General features: G+C 52.9%; 1 protein-coding gene across 11 annotated transcripts in view; it reads left to right on the top strand.

Annotated features, from left to right (window-relative positions):
- The window catches only part of SLC37A1 (solute carrier family 37 member 1), a 79,247-nt gene that overhangs the window by 19,266 nt on the left and 36,921 nt on the right, over positions 1-23,060 (top strand). For 5 of the 11 annotated variants that reach the window (XR_004312324.1, XM_032459068.1, XM_032459160.1 and 2 more), the window contains exons 2-6: positions 519-809; positions 4,016-4,225; positions 11,465-11,546; positions 20,361-20,493; positions 21,211-21,289. Coding sequence is in view for 10 of the 11 variants with exons in the window: in XM_032459068.1 (XP_032314959.1) it covers positions 4,170-4,225; positions 11,465-11,546; positions 20,361-20,493; positions 21,211-21,289 (350 nt within the window). In the remaining variant the exon portion in view is untranslated. Of the gene's footprint in view, positions 1-26; positions 810-4,015; positions 4,226-11,464; positions 11,547-20,360; positions 20,494-21,210; positions 21,290-23,060 lie in introns of those variants that run through there. The other 6 variants (XM_032458826.1, XM_032458956.1, XM_032458893.1 and 3 more) reach the window with 5 other exon arrangements.

Genomic DNA, 23,060 nt, shown 5'->3' with positions numbered 1-23,060 from the left:
GGCGGGCGGGGATGCCGTGGGGCGGCCTTCTGCGGGCTGCTGGCCCGTCTTTGTGCTCGTCGTGGGCCGGGGCCGGGGCCGGGGCGGTCCCGCGCTCCCCTGGCTGAGGGCATCTTTGCAGCGAGGGGTCTAGAGGAGCGGCCGGGCGGCCCCAGACCCGGCAAGCGGAGGCAGGGGAGCCGGTGCCGGGCCGGCAGCCGCCCACCGGAGCCCCGGGCAGGGGCGAGCTGAGCTGTCCTGCCGGGTCCCCTCCCCAGCCCGCCCCGGCCGCGGTGACAGCGCAGCCGGGGATCTAGAGAGGCGCGGCGCGCGGTCGGCTGGGCGGCGGGGACGTGGGCGTGCCCGCCAGGTCCACCTCCGGGGACCCGCCGGCGGGGAGGAGCCGGCGCAGGAGCCGTCCGGGCGAATCGAGCTCCGGCACCTTGGGCCTTCGGGTTGTTTGTCTGTTGCGCAGCTCATTCCCGGAGCCCGTGAGCCTCTTGGCCAACACAACTGACAGCGTCCTTCTGGATTTACAGGACTTAAAGCGTCAGAAAGTCACCCAGCCTCTGGGCACCAACCGTCAGGCTCCTTTTTCCTCCTTCTCCCAGCCTCCTGCCCTCCCTGCCTCGGCGGCCACGCTGCTGATCCTGGTGACCTGTGACCTAGGCGTGGGAACAGGACACTGGAAAGCCCCTTACTCCACCGCCAGGTTTGAATTTCTCAAGGTGGAATTCCGAAGCCGGCCTTTCCTTGAGTCTCCCTGAGCTCACTGCCTGGAACGTGCCCACCTGCCCTTGGATTTGAATTGTGTGCAGTTGTTTGAGCTGGTAACTGGATTAGATTATTCTCCCCCGTTGCTCCTTCTTCAATGTCTTTTAAGATCAACCTTGTCAACCCAGGGCTCTAGACCTCCAGTGTTTCACCACGTAGTTTTGGAACTGCATTTGCAGGTTCTGTTTTGTGCGCACCGCCTTGAGGTTCTCTTTGTTGGTGGGACAAAGTGGTACAGATGGAGGGTCCCTTTTCGTGTGTAAGCCGGGGAAGGAGGTGGTGGCTGTTGTCATTAACCTTTAATATTGCCTCGAGCCTTTAAAGCACAAACCACAGAAAGTGTTTTCTCTAGAAGGGAAGTTGTATTCTCTCTCTTTCTCTGCAAAAAGAAAAGTGCATGAGAGCTTGTTTGGGAAACATGCATCTCCCCTGCCCCTGTTGCCTCAAAGTAAGATAAGATGCACTTTTAAAGCTTTGTCTTTAAGTAGATTGTTTAAAATATGCTGGGGCTGCTTTGGTTATTTATAGCAGCGCTTCAGTTCTGGGAAGGCCCTCCCAGCGTCACTCCCATTGTTTGCTTTTGAGTCTCATCTTCTCCAGCAGGTACACGGCACTCTTCCCCAGGCAGTGTGCGAGGGTGGGGCCATCTCCCTCTGGTCGTTGCACTTTGCAGTCATACAGGTGCACGTCAGGTTGGGCTCTTTTGGAAGATGGGTATAAAAACTGCACTTTACCGCTTGTAATAGAGATGCTCTAATGGGGTGTTTCTGAAGTTGCTCTCTTTGACGGTAGAATGAAACTGGGTATTCTGACCCTTGTCCCTCCTGGGGTGGTGAGTTCCAGGGGCACCTATTAAGAACCTTTTTTAAAAAGTCTTCTTTTTATGTGCTTGGGGTATGTGCTGAAAATAGGGTTTAAACCCAGGAATTTGCTCCAGTTCTGCTGCCCTCTATTTGCAGGAGGTGAGCCGGAGGGAGGAGGGGACTGCGAGAAACTGGACCAACCTGATTTGCCCCACAGTGTCCAGCTGACCCAGGCCAGCCGCCTGGCCTCACGGGTCTGAGGCGTGTGTCCCGCCTCTGCCTCCAGGTTCCTGTGGAGCTTGCAGGAGAGCATGGAGTCACCACTGATGACCTCAGAGGTCCTGCCCAGCTCTCGCTGGAATGATTCTCCATGGGTACCATCCAGGCTTTGGAGGGAGGGGCCTCATTAAACTGAGCTCTCAATGTCCCACATGGAAAACCATTATGTTTACACATTTTAATTGCACTCATGGTGAGAATTTATAGTACTTGAGTTCATCCATTTTACAGGGGAAAGAACTCCCATTGTTTTAAAAGGAAATTAAGATTTTTTTTTCCTGCTGGTTTTCCAGTTTCTTCTGGATTTTTCTTAAGTTACAGATTTTACCAGAATTGAATTGAGGTTTATTGATGAGTTGATTTAGTACATGGCAATAGAATACTTCCAGACAAGCAGTACCTAGAGAAGCAGTGTTTGGACAGAGGAAGAAATTTGACTCTGACCATCCATTTTCAGGCAGTGTAAAATTTAGACCAAATCCTTTCCAGTCATCATCGCAAAATTATTTCTCAAAGTGTATTTAGGCCCAAACTGGAGCCCACTCATTTTGAGCAGAATATTAGTAGAATTTTTTTTAATCTAGAGATTTGAGCAAAACCAGTTTTGAAGCATTTGTGGAACTCTGTTCAGCACACGTCTTGAGCACTTGCTGTGTGCTGGGCTCTGAACCAGGGAATGGGACCGAGGCAGTCACCTGCAGTCCCGCGCCTTCTGCTCCTGAATTCTTCCTGAGGACAAGACCAGCTGCTGTTCACTGAGCATGTGCTGCACACCAGGCTCTGTGCCAAGGGCTTTCTGTGGATTGTGCCTTTCATCTTTATAACAACCCTGAAGTGACGGTGCCATCATCCCTCATTTTTAGCTTGGGCAGGTGAAGGAGCAGAAAGTTCAGGGGACATGCCTGGGGTTACCCAGCCTGGGGTCAGCTGCAGGGGCAGGTGGCACTCCAGGTGGAATGAAGAGTAGAAGCCGTGTCATAGTTAAGGCCTCGGTGGGGGTGGAGGCTGGGTGGGCTGGCTGGCTGGCGGGAGCAGAGGGGGCCTCCCTGCTTCCCTGAGAAGAGATGGGGGGGGTAATTATGAAAGCTTCGAAAGGTGCATTTGAAAGCTCACTCAGGAGGGAGGGCAGCAGTGAACATGGAGAGCCCATTTTAATCGGGAAGATGCAGGCACTTAGGAATATTTGGAGCTATTTGCTATTACTTGTCTGTTAACCCCAAGGAAGTTGTTTAGTGTCACTGAGTACATTTCAGCTTTAAGTCGGGGTTAATGTTTAGTCAAAAGTAGCTTTCTTTAAAAACATTATATAACCTGCGGATTCTCAGTGCGTGTTAACATAGAACAGTCCGCGTTCCTGCCTGCACTGGTGCGGTCATTTAATGTGTTGGTCCAAAAGATTCCTCGTTGCTGAGCATGGGAGAAAAACTGAAAACTCACCCAAGTCATGAAGTTGGTTTTGGGGCAGGAGACCGGGCCTGCCTGGTGTGCTGGGGCCCTTTTCAGCTCTCACACCTCTCTGCCCGTTTCCTCTTGTCTTGCTCTGCCTTCAGCCCAAGCTTCAGAATGGGGCCGTTTTCCAGTGAGGTGACCACAGGAGTGAGAAATGAGGAGGCAAGTACGAGGTGAAGTTCATTCCCACAGCACTACATGCATTTAGACTCAGTTGCAAAGCCACAGTCAGATGATCGGTTTGATGACCTGTCATCTTGTCCAGGCCTGCGTTCCTCTCTGTTATTGTGACTCAAAGGTGGCCTGGTCCACAGCAGGTGGAATCAAGCATGGCCGGTTCCCTGGCATTCTGGAGACTGAGTGCACGATGTAACCACTGGGCACACGAGGCTTCATGTGAACGTCAGTGTAGTTCTGCAGAGTGTTGTGGTTAAGAGTGAATGGGTTGATCTCTAGAGACCTTCAGATGGAGCTGAATTCCACGGTTCTTTTTTATATATCATCAGAACATCATGTGAAATTCATCTCAGTGATCTTTGAACAAGCTGCCCAGAGGGCAGACGCTCTCCCCCGAGGGGCTCCCCCGGTGGGCTCTCCCCGTGGCGCTGGCAGCCCAGCCTCGCTCCAGGCTGGCAACAACGCGGGGGGCGGGGGCGGGGGACTTCTGCCAGGGGCTCCGACGGTGCCATTGTCAGAACACCTGACTTTTCCACACCTCCTCCTCCGTGTAGGGAGCCGAGCCTCTGCTGGAAGGAAGACGTCTGTACACGCGTTCCAGCCTGAGCTAACTGCCGTGGCACGAGAGAGCCCCTTGGAGCTGGGGTAGTAACCTGTTAATGAAGCACCTTGTTTTGCGACCAGCGCTCCGTGGTCAGCGGGACATCAATGGCCCGACTTCCCCCTGGCATCCGCTTCATCATCTCGTTCTCCAGGGATCAGTGGTGAGTGCTTTGGCCCGGTGCCCCGCGTGGGTGAGGGCCCCCGGGCCGCCAGCGCCCCTCGGCCCGCCCAGCTCGGTTATAGAATGCAGGTGGGTGGCCGGCCGCCCGCCACTGCCGACGTGCGGATCGGCGGTGAGGCTGAGCGCGAGCAGCGTGGAGCTGTCCGTCTTTGGTTCTCGAAGTGACAGACAGCCTTTGGGCTCATTTGAGGTTTTCAGTGGTTTCTGGTCTACAGAAAATAATCCTGGTCGCCACAGATAAATGAGCGCTGGCGACCGGCAGGGTTATGGCGTGGCTGTGGGTGAAGCGTGTTCCCTCTGAGCTCAGTGACTGGCCTCGCGGGGCCAGAACCTTCAGAGAGAAAATGAAACCTGGACCAGGTGGACGCAGGCCGGAACTGTGCGCTCTGTTCAGCGAGTGCCTCTCCTGTCGTGCTCGGAGAGTCCGTCTCACGGGGGATTCGTGACTCACCTTTCCGCAGAGGAAGCAGGTGGTGGGAGCGGGGTCTCAGGCCATCTGGTCTCTGACCCACAGTCTCAGTGGTTTTCCTCTCCTGCTCATCTCTGCTGCAAGGAAAAATTTTTCCTCCACCCTTTAGCTTGAATGATTGGGGGTATGTGAATTAAACTGACAAAAGACAGATTCACAAGAAAAAAGACAGAATTAAGCATGTGTGTGTGGGCGTTTATAGAAAATTGTGACTCCAAGGGACCTTAGAATATAGGGCTTCTGTACCATCTTATAAACGGGGATGAGGAGGCGGAGAGGAGGAGAAAGGCACCTTTGGGATAACAAATGACTTTTGGGAAAAGTAAACGCGCCCTTAGAATAGATGGGAGCCAGGAGGGGGTCACGACTGTGGTGTGAACACTTCTCATCCCTGTAGCCTCAGCCCCCCCTGGGTGCTCCCAGAGGGGACCTACTGACAGCTGAGTTCTTTCAGGAGGCTCTGTTTTTAGGCAGATGAGAGATCTCAGGAACTCAAGCGTTTTTCTGCTCAAAATACCTTCCATGCCGCAGCGGCGTGTCCCGGACCCCCGGTCTCCATCTGGCCAGCACGCTCTGCAGCCTCTTGGGCTGAGGCTGCTTGGGGGCTCACCCCAAGGCTCCCGACTGTGACTTCAGGTGCCTGGTTCTTTCAGAGCAGTTCGCGTGTTGGCTCGTCTCCTGTCTACTGCTAATCAAGCCGCACGTGGTTAAACACTCACCTGTTATTTATGAGTGTTTATCTTTACCTTGTCTTGTAACTTCATTTAGATACAGTTTTCAAACTCACAGGAAGAAAATTATAAGAATGTTACAAAGAGCTCCTATAATCACAAATTCTTTCCCCCCTTTTCTTTTTAAGGTTGAGACCTACAGAGATAGAGCAGTGCTTCTCAAATTTTAGTGCGCATGTGAACCACCTGAAACTCGTGGGAGTGGGGATCCTGGCTCAGTGGGTCTGGGTGGAGCCTGGGTGCTGCGTTTCCTGGGTGACGCAGACCACACTCTGGGTAGCAAGGACATAGTCTTCATCTTCATTTCTGTTCCAGCTGCACCTCAGACTTGCTCTCTGACTTTTAAAAGTGACTTAACCTTTCTTGATCTCAGCTTCCTTAGAAGAGAATTGCCTTTAACATTCCTGCGTAGAACACTTTACATGTTTTTCTGCCCAGCGCGCATTGCCCCCTCCTCACAGCACTTTGGTCCCCTTCGGGGAACTGACTCCCCACCTTTGTGCACAGTTGTGGTCCGTGGGTGGGGTCTCCGGATTTTCCAACCATCACAGCAGCGATGGAGGCCCTCCAGGCTCCTTTCCCGTGGCCTGCCTCCACAGCCCAGGTCCAGCAGGAGTGGGAGAGGACCCACGGTGGGCTGCTGGCCTCTCTCCTGGGACTCCGAGTCTTGAGTAGCGTGAGCCTAGAGCAGAGGAAATGCGTCCCGTCCAGCCCTGGGCCTGGGCTCAGCTGGCAGACCAACACACACACACACACACACAATTTTTTCCTGAACCATCTGAGAGCAGGTTACAGACATTATGCTGTTTTATTTCTAAACACTTCAGTGTGAGTTTCCTGTGAACGAGACACTCTCCTATAACTGCTCACAAAGGGCAAAATCAGGACATTTAGTGCTGATATAATGCTATTATCTAATCAATAGTCCATATTCAACGTTATGTCAAATGCTCAATAATGTCTTTTGTAGAGTTTATTCCTGGCGCAGGAGCTAGTCCAGCGTCTCACGCTGCATTTAGTTGTTCTGTGGGTTTAGTCTCCTTTCAACTGGAACTGTTTCTCAGCCTTTCTTTGCCTTCCAGGAGCTTGCCGCTTTTGAAGGATAAAGCCATTTATTTTATAGACTGTCCCTTGTTTTGGGTGTGTCTGGTATTTCCTCAATGGTTAGATTCAAATTATGCATTTTGTCAGAAATATGACAGAAAGGTGACAGCTTCTCACTGATGGTGACGAGGTTACAGAAATTGATGGGGGAGGGACGGGATGAATCATGTGGTGTTGGACTGGAGTGAAAGGTATCAAGAAGACCTGGAGAGAGAGTAGAGGGAGAAATACATGTGGCTGTGGGTGTGTGGGTGTGTATGTGGTGAGCATGTGTGTATATTGGAGGGTGTGTTGTGTATGTATTTGGGATGTGTGTGTGTGTGTGTGTGTGTAATATGCCTTCTTTCTGCCCTGCTGAGAGGCCCTGGGAGCAGCAACACCCCAGCAGCACTGAGCACACTTGGTGTTGGATCTTGGTTTCTATGTACCCTTTCCCACTGAAGGATCCAGGCAGGCATCCTTGGATACTAGGATGATGTCAGCACTGGGGCTGTTTCCTTGGGGCTCATAGGGAAAGTGAGATGAGCCTGGAATATCTTGTGCCAGAAAATAAGGAAGTACTTAAAAATGAATGGTCCCCCACTGGCCAAATCGAGGATGAAACTTTAAATAAATGATCCGAGTAATGGATTATAGCCCATTGAATAAAACAAGAATCTAGTGAGTCCCTGCTGCTATACCTAAATTAATGCACAAATGGGAGGAAGGAAGCTCTTTCCCAAGGTAGAATTCTAGCCCCTAAGTGGAGCAGGAGTGTCCAGCTTGGGACACCGCCATCTGTGACCATCAGGCATGCTTGGTTTAGGCAAGGGTCATTAGCGGACACACACCATTGGGAGAACGTTGGAGGAATAGGATGTCTGTTCTCCAAGTATGTTCCCACAAATTCCTTGTTAACTGCTAGAGGGAAGAATGGTGGCTTCACTGAGGGGAGATGTGGCAGAGAGCCCCTGAACCAAGCGGTCAGTGCTAACTCACTGACGCCACGGCCCTCCTTTGGGGTGCTCTGAAGGGGCTCGTGTCACAGGGTGTGTGGTTTCATTGTTCCTAAATTAAGGATTTTTTTTTTTTACTAACTTCTGTGCCAAGTTATGCTGTTCAGTAACTGTCCTCTAAAGCATTTTTTTACTTCTTATTTCCATGTGACTGAGAGAAATAATACTCAGATAAGGAAGCGGATATTGTCCCTTGAGTCTCCTAGCCGGGAGCGGGCTGCTGTCTGTCTGGGGATGCGTGTGTCATTCAGGAACATTTCTGTGGAGGCTGTGAAGGGGCATTGCTGAGACAGACTTTTTTTGCTAGAAACATGGGATTAACCCAAATACTATTCTTGTAGTATTTGTAGATACAGAGAATGCTACCTATTGTTAGGCATAACTGCAGAAGGTGAGTGGAAACTGATGAAGGAAAAGATTAAATAATTCATTTTTAATTTTACTTGCTTAATATTCACAAGTTTAATGTAACACAAGACAAAAAGTAAAATACTGGATTTCATGAGTTTCCTAGGACTACTATAGCAAAGTCCACAAACTGGTGGCTTAAAACAGCAGGAATTTGTTTTCTCAGTGGTTCTGGAAGGCGGAAGTGTGAGGTCAGGGGTCAGCAGGGCCTGCTCCCACAGAAGGCCTGAGGGAAGAGCGCCTCTTGCCTCACCCCGTGTCTGGCGGCTGCTGGCGGTGCTCAGCCTTCCTCGCTTTGCTCTGCCCCACCATCACATGGCCTTCCTCCCTATCTGCCTCCGTGTCTCCCCGTGGCGTGCGATAAGGGCCTCTAACTGGATTCAGGATCCCGGTGGATCTGAGGTCACACATGAGTTAAGTATGACCTCAGACTAACTAATTACATCTGCAAGACCCTGTTTCCAAATACAATCACATTCTAAAGTTTATGGCGGACGTTAATTTTGGGAAACGGTATTCACCCCAGTACAAGACGGATAAAAGGAAACAAATACCCAAAATCCTTGCTTCATAAATGATAAAGGAAGAAAGCAGATGAGAACAGAATTACAAAGCCGGAAAGGCCTCAGGAGGGTGTTTGGGACTTTCCTCTTCATGAACCAGGATAATCCCACACAAGTGAGACGTCTGCGCGGGTGCAGACGTGTCAACACGGCCACCAGGAGGGCGCCAGCCCGACAGCGTGGCTCTGTGGTTTAAAGTGACCGGTGTGTAGACCTTCTGGAAGGGGAAATTCAACCTCTAGCGGCTGGCTCCTCCCCTCTCCCCAAGTCCTACGTAATAAGACGGGGAGAGTGAGGGAGGAAGGATGGATATGGAAATAGAGGACGCAGAGCTGGCCTGACACTGGCTTCCGCTTTCGCACCCACGGGTCCTATCTCTAGGAAGATTCCAGGCTGCAGTGTGGGTTGACCCTTTGCCCTGATTCTGCAGAACAGCCTCCCTCAGGGAACCCTGCTGACAGGCAGCTGGGTACTCTTCTTCATCAAGGTGTTTCACTTCCACACAAAACTGACCAGAATATGTCCAGAGGCAGGTGTTCCGCTCTGTGGCCCTCAGTGTCCTGGGGCATCCATGGTGTGTGCTTCAGCTCGGCCTCCCCCTGCCAGGAGCAGGTGTGGGGACTGCTTCCGCTTCCACCCCGTGGGCTCTGTGCAGGTGAGCACCGCGTGCAGGCCCAGCCGGCGGAGAAGGGGGCAGAGACCCAGGGGCGGCTGCTCGGCCCCGGTGACCCTGACGGCCCTGACGGCCTCGGGATGCAGGTGTGCTAGGGTCGCAGGGCTCTTCAGACTCACCTAGGCACGCAGAGGAGCTCTTCGTTTCTGGGTTTATTTATCCTATTTAATAAGTACATTAAAAATACTTAATAGAACTAGAATGTTTATCAATGGAATATTCTGCTTATGTCTGGGTAGAGTGGAGGCCATGAACCCAAGGGCCATTTACTTATTTATTTTTTAGGTTTATTTATTATTTATTCATTCATTCATTCATTTACAGTTTTAAGGGAGGTCCTGGGGACTGAACCCGGGACCTCGTGCATGCTAAGCCCACGCTTGACCCCTGCGTGCCACCCCCCGCCCCCGCCCCCGCCCCCGCCCCCGCCCCGCTCCGCTCCGCTCCAGGCCTGTTTAAGTAGAGACACCCTCTCAAAACCCTGCCGAGCCGGGTGGTCATGGAATTCAGGTTCTCCTGGTCGATAACACACCTGTGGATTGGCAGCACCCCGCGTCCTTGCGGGCGCTAGGTTCTTCCCTTGGACTGATCTGGGAGGGGCTGGAGGTGACCAGTCAGAGAGCTGTTCCATTCTTCCTGTGGGGATGGGAGATGGGAACTCTGCACCCAGGTGGGTCCTCCACGAGCCCTAGCGAGGAGTGGGGAGGTGACCCTGAGTCTGGCTGTGGGCTGGGAATCTGGGCGTTGAAAGCTCAGTGGCCCAGGGTCTTCCTAAGGTGGCACACAGGAGTGACGGGTGGAGTAACAGGGAGCTTCAAGCCCAGGGCCGGAGCCCCGCCCGTCCAAATGAAGGGTTTTCAGAGCATGAGGATGAAGGCCTGGGCTCCAGTGACAGACCCGCTGTGCCTGCATGGACTCTGCTCTCTGAGAGGGAGGAGACACATTTTTTAATAGTTGCACTTTGTTTCCTAACTGTTCACGGGCTCGGGCTGAATCACAAAGAATCCTAGAAAAGCCATCAGTAAATTTCCCCGATGAAGAAGAGAGCACGGGGGTGCGTTTCCTTATTCACTTAGCAGGCGCTCACCGAGAGCCAGGCAACCTATGAGGGGTTTCCTTTCACTCCGCGCGGCTGCTGCCGCGATGGTAGGTTTGAGTCCCAACCCTTTTTTCCCACCTGAAATATGACCTTTTTTTTTTAAATCTGGAAATATTTAACTCCTACCTTTTCTGGTGGCCAGAGAGGCAGAGACCCGTAGGAATCTGTTAGTTACAGAAAGCTGCCCTTGAGAAGTGAATCACAACATTGAAAATGTGGGCAGAAAGGAGGAAGGGTCCCTCCTCGTCAGGGCCTTAGAATGAGCTGATCCGGGGACCTGGCTCCTCGCACAGCGAGGGCGCTGCCTCCGTCCAGTCCCCCGGCGCTGCCCCCGCTGTGGGTAATTATCCATTTCAGCCAGTGTGCAGTTCAAGAGTCACTGGCCTTTCTGGGCCAGAGCAGGCTGGGTTCCTCAGGGTTGGAGGCTGGGCCCCAGGACACAGAGGGCCTGCCTTCCTGGTGGGAGCCCCTTGTCGTGATCTCTGGCCAAATCCTTTTTCCTCCTGATCTGTTTTCTTCCCCTAAGGATTGTTTTTCTATGGAGTGATTCACACGTTTAGACTGGAACAAACTTTTATCTTCTTACTAAAGTGGCCTCTTTTCTGGAGTCTCCCATACATCTCAGCACTTCTGTCTGAGCTGCTTTCCGCGCACGCCGAGAAGGGCAGCAGGGCTTCGGGCAGGACTTTTTATGTCAGTGGCCTTATTCATGGCTTGTCAGCATCACTGAGTTGTTCTCACTGAGGTCAGTGAAATGTTTATACTTCTGCCTGGCTTGTGTCCTTCTAGAAAGTTGCACAGAAGCTAAAAGGTAAAAAATAAATATGATCTTAAATGCCCGGGATAGAGGCATCTGAGTCACCTGCAGTTACTTTTGTTACAAACCAAATAATCGTTCCTTTTTGTCTGCTTTGTAAACACGTGTACATCTGTGTCCCAGATTTCTCTCTGATTAGATTTTTTTCTATGAATATTTAAATAGTTTGAGTTTGGACAAAGTAAAAGTGGCACATTTTTAAAATATAATATTGTAATAGTATTATAAATAAGATGGGTACCTGATACAGAATTGAATAAATAACATACAGCATAAGGAAATTTAAGAATGCAGTGCAATGTATTCTTAGCGCATCTTATGTTATTTTATGCCATCCCCTGCCACTGTTTTGTGTTTCAGGTACAGAGCCTTCATTTTTATTCTGACGTTTTTGCTGTATGCAAGTTTTCACTTATCTCGAAAGCCCATCAGTATAGTCAAGGTAAGAAGCCCTTGTCGGCCCTCGATTCCGTTTCCTGCCTGGAATGCTGTGAGGAGCTGGTGACCTTCAGAGCCAGTCTGGGGCGAGGGGAGGGTGGGGGCAGAGTAAGAAGATGAGTGGAGAAAATGGGTTGCTGAGAAGCAAGTTATTTTGCTGCTTTGGTTTTTAGTTTCTCTTTTCTGAAATTAAAATCTTTAAAATGTTTTTAGGACTTGTAATTTCAGAGGTAGTATATTTTCAGTTTTATTAGTTGATGGTTCCAGAATTTTGAAGCTTAATTAAATATTTATTCTGTCTTGCGTGAATTTTCCCTCCAAATAGATCCAATCTAAAATTGTTCCCCAAATTGCCCCTGTGATCATTTGGATTTGATCGCAAGTCTGGCATCGTGGTGGTTCTCCGTTATTCTTGGAGCACTGCTTTTCTGTTTGAGTGATGGGTGGGCAGGAAGTTGTTAAGCAGGCATTTAACTAGACTTTGAGAAAAGAAGATTAAAGTAGACAATCCTACGTAAGAGCCAGTTATAACGCTGGGAAAAGCAGGAGCGTTTCCTTGCCCTCCCCGGAGCCGCATCAGTCTGCCTGCGGACTGTCACCGGGCTGGCATGGCTTTTGACTCTTGCTATAGGAGGGACACAGAAGTTGACCGGTGCCAGAGATAGTTCCCTGATGGCTCGATCGCGCCCTCAACTTCTGAACATCGGCAGGGACACGGTCCGGGGCTGCAGTTCTGTTGGCTTTTGTGGTCGTGCCCCCCGCTGCTCCCGGGGGCTGAGAGCCGCTGCCCTGGCCACTCCTTGTGCCCCTCTCTCCAGTTACTCCCGGAGTATGTGGGGCACAGGGTCCTGGAGCTCCTCCCTAGCCCCTAGGAAGCAGGGATTTCCCCTGCACTTTAAGTCACTTCCAAAATTCTTGCTTTTTTTTTGACATACCGAGTTTTAATAACTATGGAGAGGTTTGAAGACCTTTTAAAATGTTGTTTTCAAAAGAGAAAAGGATGGAACAGGAGCTGGAGGGCCTTACTCCACTCAACCAGTGGCTCCAAAGTCAGTGCCGAGGACCAGCCAGCCACGGTGACTTCACATACGCCTGTTTCCCGTCGTCCTGGGGGAAGTAAACACACGGCTCAGAAAGGGCGAAGCCCGCTGAAGGGGCCTAGTGGGTGCCGTGGACTGAGGGAGCACGAGCGGCCGGGGAGCCCTCCTGAGCTTCCCTGAAAGGCTGCACTGGGGTCCTGGGGCCAGTGCCCGGAGCGCTAGGTGGAGGGCGGGGCAGTCACCTCCCAGCGCCTCTGGACCAGCCGAGGTCTGTGCTGGGACCCAGGCGGGCTGAGGGTCTCAGCAGCAGCGCGGGGCATGTGGGTTCCTTCCAGATGTGGGGGTCCCCGGGGCTCCATTCTGCCCAAAAGGGGTGGAGCACCGTCCAGGCTCCAGGCTCCCCTGCCGGGGGCTTGGGGCTTACTGACGCGGGGCCTCGTGGCCAGCTCTCTGTCAAGTTTTCGTCAGTCACAGTGTCTGCTGCTCATGGAGCCCTGCAGCCTGGCAGGATGCACGCATTCCTCATTTGAGATAATTGCCACCGTGGGTCTGAGTGTTCCGGTGAGGACACTGAGACTCAGGGACCCCTTCGGGTGAATTCCACGTGGGCGGGCTGACTCCAGGGTTCTCGGGACCTCTCTGCCACAAGGTCCCCGGGGCGTTTAAACACCTGAGCGCATTCACAGCGTCACACCCAGGTCCCCTTCGACACGCATGTGGTCTGGCTTTGCACCTTAACTGTGCCTGGATGTGGAGCAGCCTCGTGCAGGGTCCGTGGTCATCTTTGCCTTTTGAGGGAGGACATCACACTGCACACGAACACTTAAGCTGTGCAATGCCTGACAGGGTTTTCTGCCTTTGTTTAGCTCATCTTATTTATAAACTAGAGGTAGTAATGGTTCTGTGACTCAGGGAACAGTTTGAATTCTCTCTAGCCTAAATTAGCACGTTATAAGCAAAACAAAGTTAAAATATATTTGCTTACTTGGAATTGACCACCAGGGGTTGTGAATTACAGAATGAGTCACATTCTTCAGTGTCGTTCATAGTGACGTGACGTGTCGTGACAGCGTCAGGCTTCTCTGTTGGACTTACCTGCAGTCTCCACTGATGCCTTCCATGTTTTTCTGATTTTAGTAGAGCAAAAAGGAAAAATAGGTGATGATGATGGAAACAGGGCTGGGAGGAGGTGGTGTAGCAAATGCGCTTTCCTCTTTTCCACGAGCTGCTCCAGCTCTGGCCCCGGCTCCCAGCTGGAGGCTGGCAGACAGGTGTGGCCTGCCCGTGACCAGGGGACACTCTGGGGGTGTCCCCCAGCCCCAGCTGGGCCAGAACAAAGTCCTGAAAGCAGGGGTTCTCAGGGAGGGCCTGAGCTGCAGGGAGCCCTATTCCCTGAGGGGAGTGGTGACCTGACTGGTCTGAATATGAGTGCCCAGCCCTCTCTGCACACAGAGGACTCCATAAGAAAGCTGTAAGATCCTCGGTGGCAGACAGAAGACGAGGCCTAGAAGCCTGGAAGTGCATACCAGGGCTTTGCATGGGAAACTTGCTATCTGGAAAGTTCCACTGTTCCCCGTGTTAGTATTTCAACAGGATGCAACTCCAGTGAAAATCTCAGCAATGTCTTTTTTAATTGAATAAAATAATCTTAGAGTTTATATGAAAGGACGCCCAAGAGTTAATTACCAAGGAAAGTGCGGAAAAGGCAACCTTTTTAAAGTCACTATAATCAAATTATTATGGTGTTGCGTGAGACTAGACACAGAGGAGGTCAGCAGAATAGTACAGAAAATACTGCAGAAACATACGGTGGCGTGGTCGACAGGTGATGGAAAAGCACAGGTCATTTCATAAATGGTGTTGACGCAACTGGTTATTCACCTGGAAGAAATAGAGTTGAATCCCTATCTTATAAAAATGGATGGGTTAAAGATTCAAATGTGAAAAATAAAAAGTGAAAACGCAAAAACAGAATTATGTCCGTCTTAGGGGCATGAGGTTGGGAAAACCCAAAGGAGTGATGGACAGAGGGGAGGAAGAGGCAGCTCACAGACAAGGGGTCTGGATTTCCAAGAACTGTGAGGACTGCATGCGAGCTTGCATGTGCAAATTAAAGTAGCAATACATCACTTTACACCCACAATCTGGCAAAACATAAAGAGAGTAACAGCCCCTGTTGCTGGCACTGACGGAGGCAGAAGACGTTCCGGCATTGGTGATGGAAATGTAGTGTTACAGCCTTTTGGAAAGCGTTCTGGGTAACACCTAATTGAAATTAAAAATGCTTGTCCTTCATTCCTGCATCTGGGAACTTTGCCCATAAAAATAAAGGCGCCAGCACTTCGGGGTATCTGCATAGGCACCTTTATTGCAGCATCGTTCACAATTTTTTTAAAAAAGGAGAAAAAAAGCCTGGCTACTATGTGAACTTAACCAGCAGGTGAAAGTTTGCATGGACCGTGTGGCACAGCCATATTCCCGCGGTGTAACTGCTTCAAGGAATGGGTCAGAGCCAAAGCAGTGGCCTCAGAACGCGTCCCAGGAGGTGTTTTGAGTCAGAAGAGCTACGGTGTGCATCAGTCCATGTAGAAGGGTTCCATTTGTGAAAAACGGATAGTGACCAGAAAGCTTCCCTTGAGTTTCCTGCACCTTTGTGAGTGGGTGTGTGCTCACACATGCGTGTGTGTGCTTGGTCCCCTTGTGCGTGGCGCTGTGACTCACTCAGACGAGCTGACCACCTCCGGGTGCTGTTGTAAACAGGCACAGCTTGCCTGGCCTTCCTGCTCCGAGCACTGTCGCCGTCCACTCGAGCTGCTGTAACGAAGTGCCATAGACTGGGTGGCTATAAACAGAGGAATCAACCCCTCACAGTTCTGAAGGCTGGACGCCCCGATCAGGGTGCCGCACTGCTGGTTTCTCGTAAGGGCCCTCTTCCAGCTTGCAGATGGCTGTGTCCTTGTGTCTTCAGATAGTGGGAGGTCGAGGGGGTCCTCTGGGGTCCCTTTAAAATCCCATTCACGGGAGATCCACCCTCCTGACCTCATCACCTCGTAAAGACCCCAGCTCCTAACACCATCACCTTAGGGGTTAGGTTTCAACATACGAATTGGTGGAGCACCGACACTCAGACCATAGCGGGCGCCCAACTTCCATTTCTCTTCTGGGGCTCCTTTTGGATGGTGCTCTGCAGAGTTCTTTTAGCCCAGAGCTTTGTTAAAGGGCTAGTTAAAGTGAATGAGTCCACACAACCTGATGAGCCACAGGCAGTTTACTGACCATATGCACTCCGTGTGGACCACGTACACACTCGTGTCCACACACATGCACGTGTGTGTGTGCACACCCCAAGCTGGACGTGTCGTCTAAAGGTGGAGTTGACAGACCTCATCTCCTCCGGGGGAGCTGATGTGGCCCCAAACCCCCGCTCTGGCCGCCCACCCCTCATCATCACCTCTCCGTGTCTTCTGGACCCTTCCCGACTCCCCAGTTACAGACACTGAGCACCCTCTCTGTACCCTTGGCCAGAGAGCCCAGGAGCTGTCCAGCCCATATTTCTGGAATGAATGAGTGAAAGCGTTTCTCAGTGCAAAGTTGCTCAAGTTCAGAGTTTGGAGAGTGGAGTCTTCCTTAAATGTACATTTACATAAGAAATACCTGTCCCTGAATGGCTGCGGGGGCCTGTGCAAGAGTGGAACTTCCAGAGAGCACTTCTGCTGCATGGCCAGCCAGTCCCCGAGGTGCCGCCCCCTGCTGCGCGGAGCTGGGCCGCGGCTGGGTGGGAGGGGGCGCCCGTCGCCCACTGCGGGCCACCCTCCCCTGCAAGCACCTCGCTTGTCCGTCGGGGCTGTTTTCTGTGATCCTCCGTCACGCTGACACCTGCCTTCTCTCATCCTGCCCTCAACTTCCCGTCGCTCTGGCGTTTCACAGTCTGTTTTGTTGTTGCTGTTTCGTTGTGTGTTACACAGACAATTTTTATATCAAGTATTCTTTTTTATTGCATGTATGTATTTTATTGAAGTATGGTCAGTTCACAATGTTGTGTCAATTTCTGGTGCACAGCATAATGCTTCAGTCATGCATGAATACACATATATTCGTTTTCACATTCTTTTTTACCATAAGTTACTATAAGATACTGAATGTAGTTCCCTGTGCTGTACAGTATGAATGTGCTGTTTATCTGTTTTATATCTATTAGTTAGTATCTGCAAATCTCCAATTCCCAATTTATCCCTTCCCACCCCCTTTCCTCCTGGTAACCATAAGTTTGTTTTCTATGTCTGTGAGTCTGTTTCCGTTCTGTAAATAAGGTCATATGTCTTTTTTTTTTTTTGATTCCACATAGAAGTGATATCATATGGTATTTTTCTTTCTCTTTCTAGCTTACTTCACTTAGAATGACAATCTCCAGGTCCATGCATGTTGTTGCAAATGGCATTATTTGATTCTTTTTTATGACTGAGTAGTATTTCATTGTATAAATATACCACAACTTCTTATCCAGTCATTTGGCGATGGGCATTTAGGTTGTTCCATGTCTTGGCTGTTGTAAATAGCGTAGGAATGTAGTTTGGTGCAAACATTATGAAAAACAGTATGGAGATTCTTCAAAAAACTAAAAATAGACTCACCACATGATCCAGCAATCCCACTCCTGGGCATGTATCCAGAGGGAACTCTAATTCAAAAATATCCACGCACCCCAGTGTTCACAGACGTTCTTAGATGGTGATGAGCAGCCTGGGCCCCGAGGCTCCATCCTGCTTGTCCTCCTCTGGCATTTCATACCTGTGTCCCTCAGCTGCCATGTAGTCTTTTGACTGACCAACTTTCAGTAACTGCCTAGTGTGACTTGATTACTTTTCTATATTACCCGTTGAAAGACGTATGTGTAAAACCTTTGCAAAGGAGACGGCTTTTATGAAAGCAGAGGACTAGCTCCCCCCAAATGACTTTGTAGCATGGAGAGAATTAGTTCACCTGGTGAGTCTTTTTCTGATGAACTAAGTTTATCTCAGTTTAGTTAATCCTTAATTTTCCTGCAAACACCAGGTTTAGGGAATAAAACTCATTGAAATATTAAAATGTAGCAGTATTATTAAAAACTGACACGGCTGAACAGCCTCAGAGCTCTTCATGCCTGTGTCACGTCCACCCTTTCGGTGCTCTTGCTGCGGCCTGTCAGTAGGGCAGGCGGGGTGGAGACGGCATTTCCAGTAGAGAGAGGAGGGCTGGGGGAGAAGGGGGCTCGCTGCGGGGGCCGAGGCATGGCTGTGGGGCCCCACGCTCACGGCTGCGGAGCCCCGCGGGGGCCGAGGACCCGGGACAGCGCTCCACACACACGTGGCTCAGCCGGGCGGTGCCGGCCTCACAGCAGTCAGTCCGGGGCTCGCACGACCTGGCCCGGGTTGGAGGCCAGCACGGCAGCCCTAGCACCCAGCTCAGAGCGTGTGTCCCTGACCAGCACGTCTCATCACAGGACAGACCGAAACAGAAGACCTCTTCTGCTTATTTATGAAATAAAAAGGGATCATTTCTAGTCCCATGTGTGCTATGGATGGTGAAAGAGGAGGTGGAAATGCCAGTCGGAGCAGCGTCCACAGCGGTCCTGTTCCCGGCTTCCGTGCACGGCATGCATTAGGAACCCTGCATCGGCCCTGCCCGCGGGTCCCTCTCGGCTGCAAGGGCTGCCTGTGGCTTTCTTAGTGAAAGATGAACGGCCAGCTGCAGTGAAGCTCCGGGCCTGGCCCAGTCGGCTTCCATGAGAAGCAGCAGGGAGAGGTGGGTGGAAACCCCTGACCTCTGAAGGCTAAGAGGAGAAAACTGTATAATCAGGTGGGTGGGGAAATGCCAGCTTTCTGCAGGAAGGAAGGACTGTAGCCCCCCCGCCCAGGTCCCCACCTCAAGTTCACAGTCGCAGCCTTCAGTTCTCACGTGCAGCCTGGGTGAGACCGCCGAGCACAGGCAGGAACGGGGAAGGGGCTCCGAGTCACCCAAGGTGACGCCACCCGGCCTCCACCGCTGGGGAGCTGAGCTCTGCTGAGGAAAGCTATTTTGCAAAGTGTTACTTTGAGTTTGGAAAGCGGAACCCTTGGCTGGTTTTTAGGGCAATGTTTGAATTATAGCAGAACAGCCCAGTGATGACTTTGAAGCCACCCGACCACAGAGCAGCTGAGCCCTGTGTGCCGGGCCAGGTCTCAGGGGCCTGCGTCCATGTAGAACCCGGGGGCATCCAGCCCCGGCTGACCTTGGCCCCGGCAAGGCAGCCTTTTAAAGGAGATCAGCCTCTTTGGTGACTCTATCCTGAAGAGTCGGATGCCCACGAGGCGAAGGTGGGGATAGGCCTCCTGGCTGCTACCCTCCTGGTGGACTGGGCCCCCTGCCCGCCACCCTGTGTCTTGACCCTGGGGTGGATGCTCCTTCCTGGGCCAGCCTTCCTCACAGCCCTCCAGGCCCGGCCTCTCTTGGGCCCCAGCTCACTAGAGGACACTTCTTCAGGACCTCTGCTCCCCTCGGGGCCACCTCCCTGACCTTGAGGATTCCTCCTTTCTCCCTCACTTACACTTGATGGATTGGTTCATCCAAGCACTTGTCGTGGGAAACCCAGAAAGTGCGCAGCAGCAGAGGAGTAGGAGGGCGAGCACCTGGGGAGGACGTGGGTGCCAGCAGGCAGAAGGGCAGACGTGTGGCGTTCTGTCTCGTGTGACAAGGAGCAGGTCACTTGTAAAGAGATGGGCCCGGCTGGCGTGCTATGGCATGAGGGTGCCAGTCCTCTCCGAGGAGCACCCGGCACACACACGCCGTCTTTGCCAGACCCTCTGGCTGCTGCTGGAGAGGGTGCCCCTCAGGCGCGCGTACTCCCTGCCCCACTGCAGCCGTGGCTGGCGGGCTGCCCGTCCCACGCACCGGCCGAAGCACGGTGTTCAGCGTCACGGCTCAGGGAACAGTTCTGTGACGGTGGCAGCCCCGTCTGCGGACCAGAGACCGGGCAGGGCTCCAGCCCCCACAGCCAGACTGCTCAGACAAGCACTTCTGTCCCCCGCCCTGCTTGCTGCTGCTGGGGTGGCCATGGCTTGGCGGGTGCTGCTGCTGGGCATGGCTTGGCGGGCTGGTGGCCTTCTGCCCTGGATGGGGTGTTTGGTTTTGAGGTATGAGGTATGATTTGCACAAAGTACACAGGTCTTCAGTGTCTGGCCTGACAGATGTTTAGCTGCTCACCTGGGAAGTCGTCCCCTGGGCTAAGGTCTGGCCCCTTTCCAGCTCCCAGAGGGCTCAGTGCGCCCCGTCCCCATCATCACCTCCCCCGGGTGACCATGAGTCTCACCAGTGTCTCACGGATTTGTCTCCCTGCTCCTGAACTCCGTGGTGGAGTCCTCCCACTCGTGCTCCTCTGTGTCAAGCACATTTTGTTTTGAGACCCATCCTCATCGTTGCATGGGCCTGTAACACGCGTTCAGTTATGTAAATCTAGCAGGATGGCCTGTTCCTCAGTCCTGGGTAGGTGGTCCTGGGATGCCGGGCACTCGGCACTCAGCAATCGCCTTTGCGAGGCCCCTCACGTGTTTGCTGTGCACGCGTCAGGAGGGGTTGCTGGGCACCCGAGGAACCTTCCTCACCGTGGGCTCTCTGTGGGTCCTGCAGACAGATCGCCCTGTGGTGCCTTATTCCCCCTGGAACGCTGTGGAGATAGGGGCAGTCATTCTCACGCTGCACCCCTGCTGGACCTCACCTGAGTGCCTGTTCTCTCTCTGGCTTCTGTCCTCCCCACGAATGCCCAGGGTGAGCTGCACAGGTTCTGCACTGCTCCGAATGAGGGTGAAGTCCATTTCCACAGCCAGAGCCAGAAAGCAGGGGACACCGCACCCCACCGGCTCCCGGGCAATGGGACTGACTGCGGCTGGGCCCCATTTGGTGAGTTCCCCATCCGTCTCCCTCCCCATGTTCGTCCTCTGGCTGAAGCAGGCCGTCCCTGCAGGGCTCCTCCATAGACGGCCAGGCCCAGAGCTGGTGGTGTGGCCGTGGCCAGCCAGGCTCTCCCAGCGTCACTGATCTCAGCAGCGTGATGGTGCTCACGGATACAGCTGCACCTCGAGGTACAGACTAGTCTGTCCTCTCCTAGCAAACTGGCCTTCTCCCTCAGCCGCTGTGTGTCCTGCGCCTGTGTGCGGGGCCGTCGTACCTGGAAAAGTCTCTCTTGGCAGGAGATCTGCTGAAGATCACTCGCACTTGGCATTTGTCAAAGACAGCAGCCAGGACTGGCCGGCATAAGCCGTGTGGGTGGGAAGAAGAGAGGATCTCAGCGCGTGGTGTTGGGTGGCTGGGGGTCTCAGAGCAGCCAGGGTAACACGTGGAGCAGACGAGCAACCACGTGCTCGCTGCCAGCCTGGATCCGCCCTGAGCGCAGGAACGCCTATTTAGCGATTATTTTACTATTATTGGAAAGGAGGCGACTTTTCCCCCTTGCCGTATTTTCTGCGTTCAGAACCACCTCTTTCCAGTCTGAGTTCACTGCCCAGACTCAGACAACAGAAGCTTTGTGTTTTATTGCCCCCTCCCAAACATCAACTGATATTTCATGAAAACTAAACAACCCTCTCCTCCTGCTGCTGCTGTTTGACGCGCGTGCAGACCAGGACAACTATCAGCAGCTGCTCGGGGCCCTGGATTACGCCTTCCTGTGCGCATACGCCGTCGGCATGTACCTGAGGTAGGTCCGCTGGCGACCCCGGGCCCTCGCCGGGCAGCCCAGCGCGTGCAGCGCGCGCCTCGGCGCCAAAGGACGGGGAGCGCGGGCTCGCCCACAGGCGGCCAGCCCCCAGCCTCTCCTCAGAGACGGGGTCCGTGTGTGCCCTCTGTGTCGGCCAGGCAGCGCGTTCCACACGTCCCGGGTGTCCTGCCGGTCAGGCCCACTGTCCTTGGACAGCCTGCCTGGCCCGGGGTTAGGGCGCACTGTGAGCCCTGCCAGGATGTGGTCACTTAGGAACATGTGCTGGCAGCTCCCTGCCCCGTACACACAGCACAGCACACCCTCTCTGGTTTCAGGGGCCGCGTCTGTTTACTGATTCCACCTACATCAGAGTAGTTTATAGCAGACGTGCTTGGCAGGCCCAGCTCGGCCCAAACAGCACCTCACCTGCGTGCACAGAGGCTGTCCCGCCTGGCGGGTGGGTCCAGAGACACATCTCTGGGACTTGATCCCAGCTTTTCCACATGCTTGTGTGGCTTTGGGCAAGTTACCTTACCTCTCTGGGCCTCAGTTTCCCCTTTGCCGAATGGGGGAAGTAGTAGTTCTTAATTCAGGACTGTGACAAAAGGATTGAGTGAGTGGTGCCTGTCGAGTGCTCAGAACAGTGCCTGGCACGTGCCGTGCTCCCAGCATCTGTACCATGATGATTATCCCGTCCCCGCGTCTGTCCTGAGCTGCCCTCGGAAGGTGGCGAGTGTCCTGTGGGTAACAGACATGCAGTAGGCTGATTGAAACCTGGTCTCATGTCAGTCCAGCCAGGTTTAACAAAAGCATCATAGGAACTAAGGCCTTTTGCCCAAAGAGGCCTTTGTTCAGAGACAGAGGTCCTTAGAGCTTTGAGAATCCCCAGAATCCCTGTGAATGCTTCTCTCCCCTGAGACCCACCCAGACTGTGGCATCATCAAGACCCAGGCCCCCTCCCCAGCGCAGGACCCTTCTGAGCGGTTGGTGCCCAGACAGGCGGCTTGTGCTGGCGGAGTGGATGGCGCCCCCTTGTCTTTGCACGTCTGCGCTGCCCGCAGGGCTGGTCCAAGGGAGGGAACGGGGCACTCAGGATCAGGAGTGGGAAGCCTGGATCTGGCGGCGCTCGAGCCTGGGCGCCTTAGGGGCAGGGTTCGCAGCCCAGCCGCCAGCCACAGGCCACCCTGGGGCCCAGTACCCGTGTTCTGGAGACTGCAGTGTTACTGGACACCAGTAATCAGTAACATAAAGATACCCAAAAGCTGAGGTGTGATTTTCTCGGTTACTAGAAAACAGTATTTAAATGTGGCTCTCAGCTGGGGGAGCTTTTGTCTCCTAGGAGACATTAGTGCTACCTGGAGACGTTTTCGGCCGTCTCAGCTGGAGCAGGGATGTTGCTGGCGTCAGTGGGCAGACCAGGGCGCTGCTGAGTGTCCTGCAGCACACAGGACAGCACCTTGCTGCGGAGGGCTGCCTGGCCCGAGATGTCACGGGAGCTGGGGTTAGGAATCCTGGTTTGAATAAAGCGGTTTCATTGTTACTTATTTATTGGCAAAGATCATTCCTCATGATTCAAGTTGCCAGTGAGGGTTATTATGAAATTCCTTCTAATGTGAGACTCCCCCATAGGCTCATGGCTGCAACGAGGGTGAACCCTGCCGCCTTGCATGTCCTTTCGGTGACATCGTGACACGTGGCTAGTGAAGCGGATTGTGTATGTCACACGAATCAGATACAGAGGCACCTTCGTTAACCCAGGTCATGGCCGGCA

The sequence above is a fragment of the Camelus ferus genome, chromosome 1, assembly GCF_009834535.1.
Source record: "Camelus ferus isolate YT-003-E chromosome 1, BCGSAC_Cfer_1.0, whole genome shotgun sequence".
Lineage (NCBI taxonomy): Eukaryota > Metazoa > Chordata > Mammalia > Artiodactyla > Camelidae > Camelus > Camelus ferus.
The sequence above is the reverse complement of the archived record's forward strand: the minus strand, read 5'-3'. Positions and strand labels throughout refer to the sequence as shown.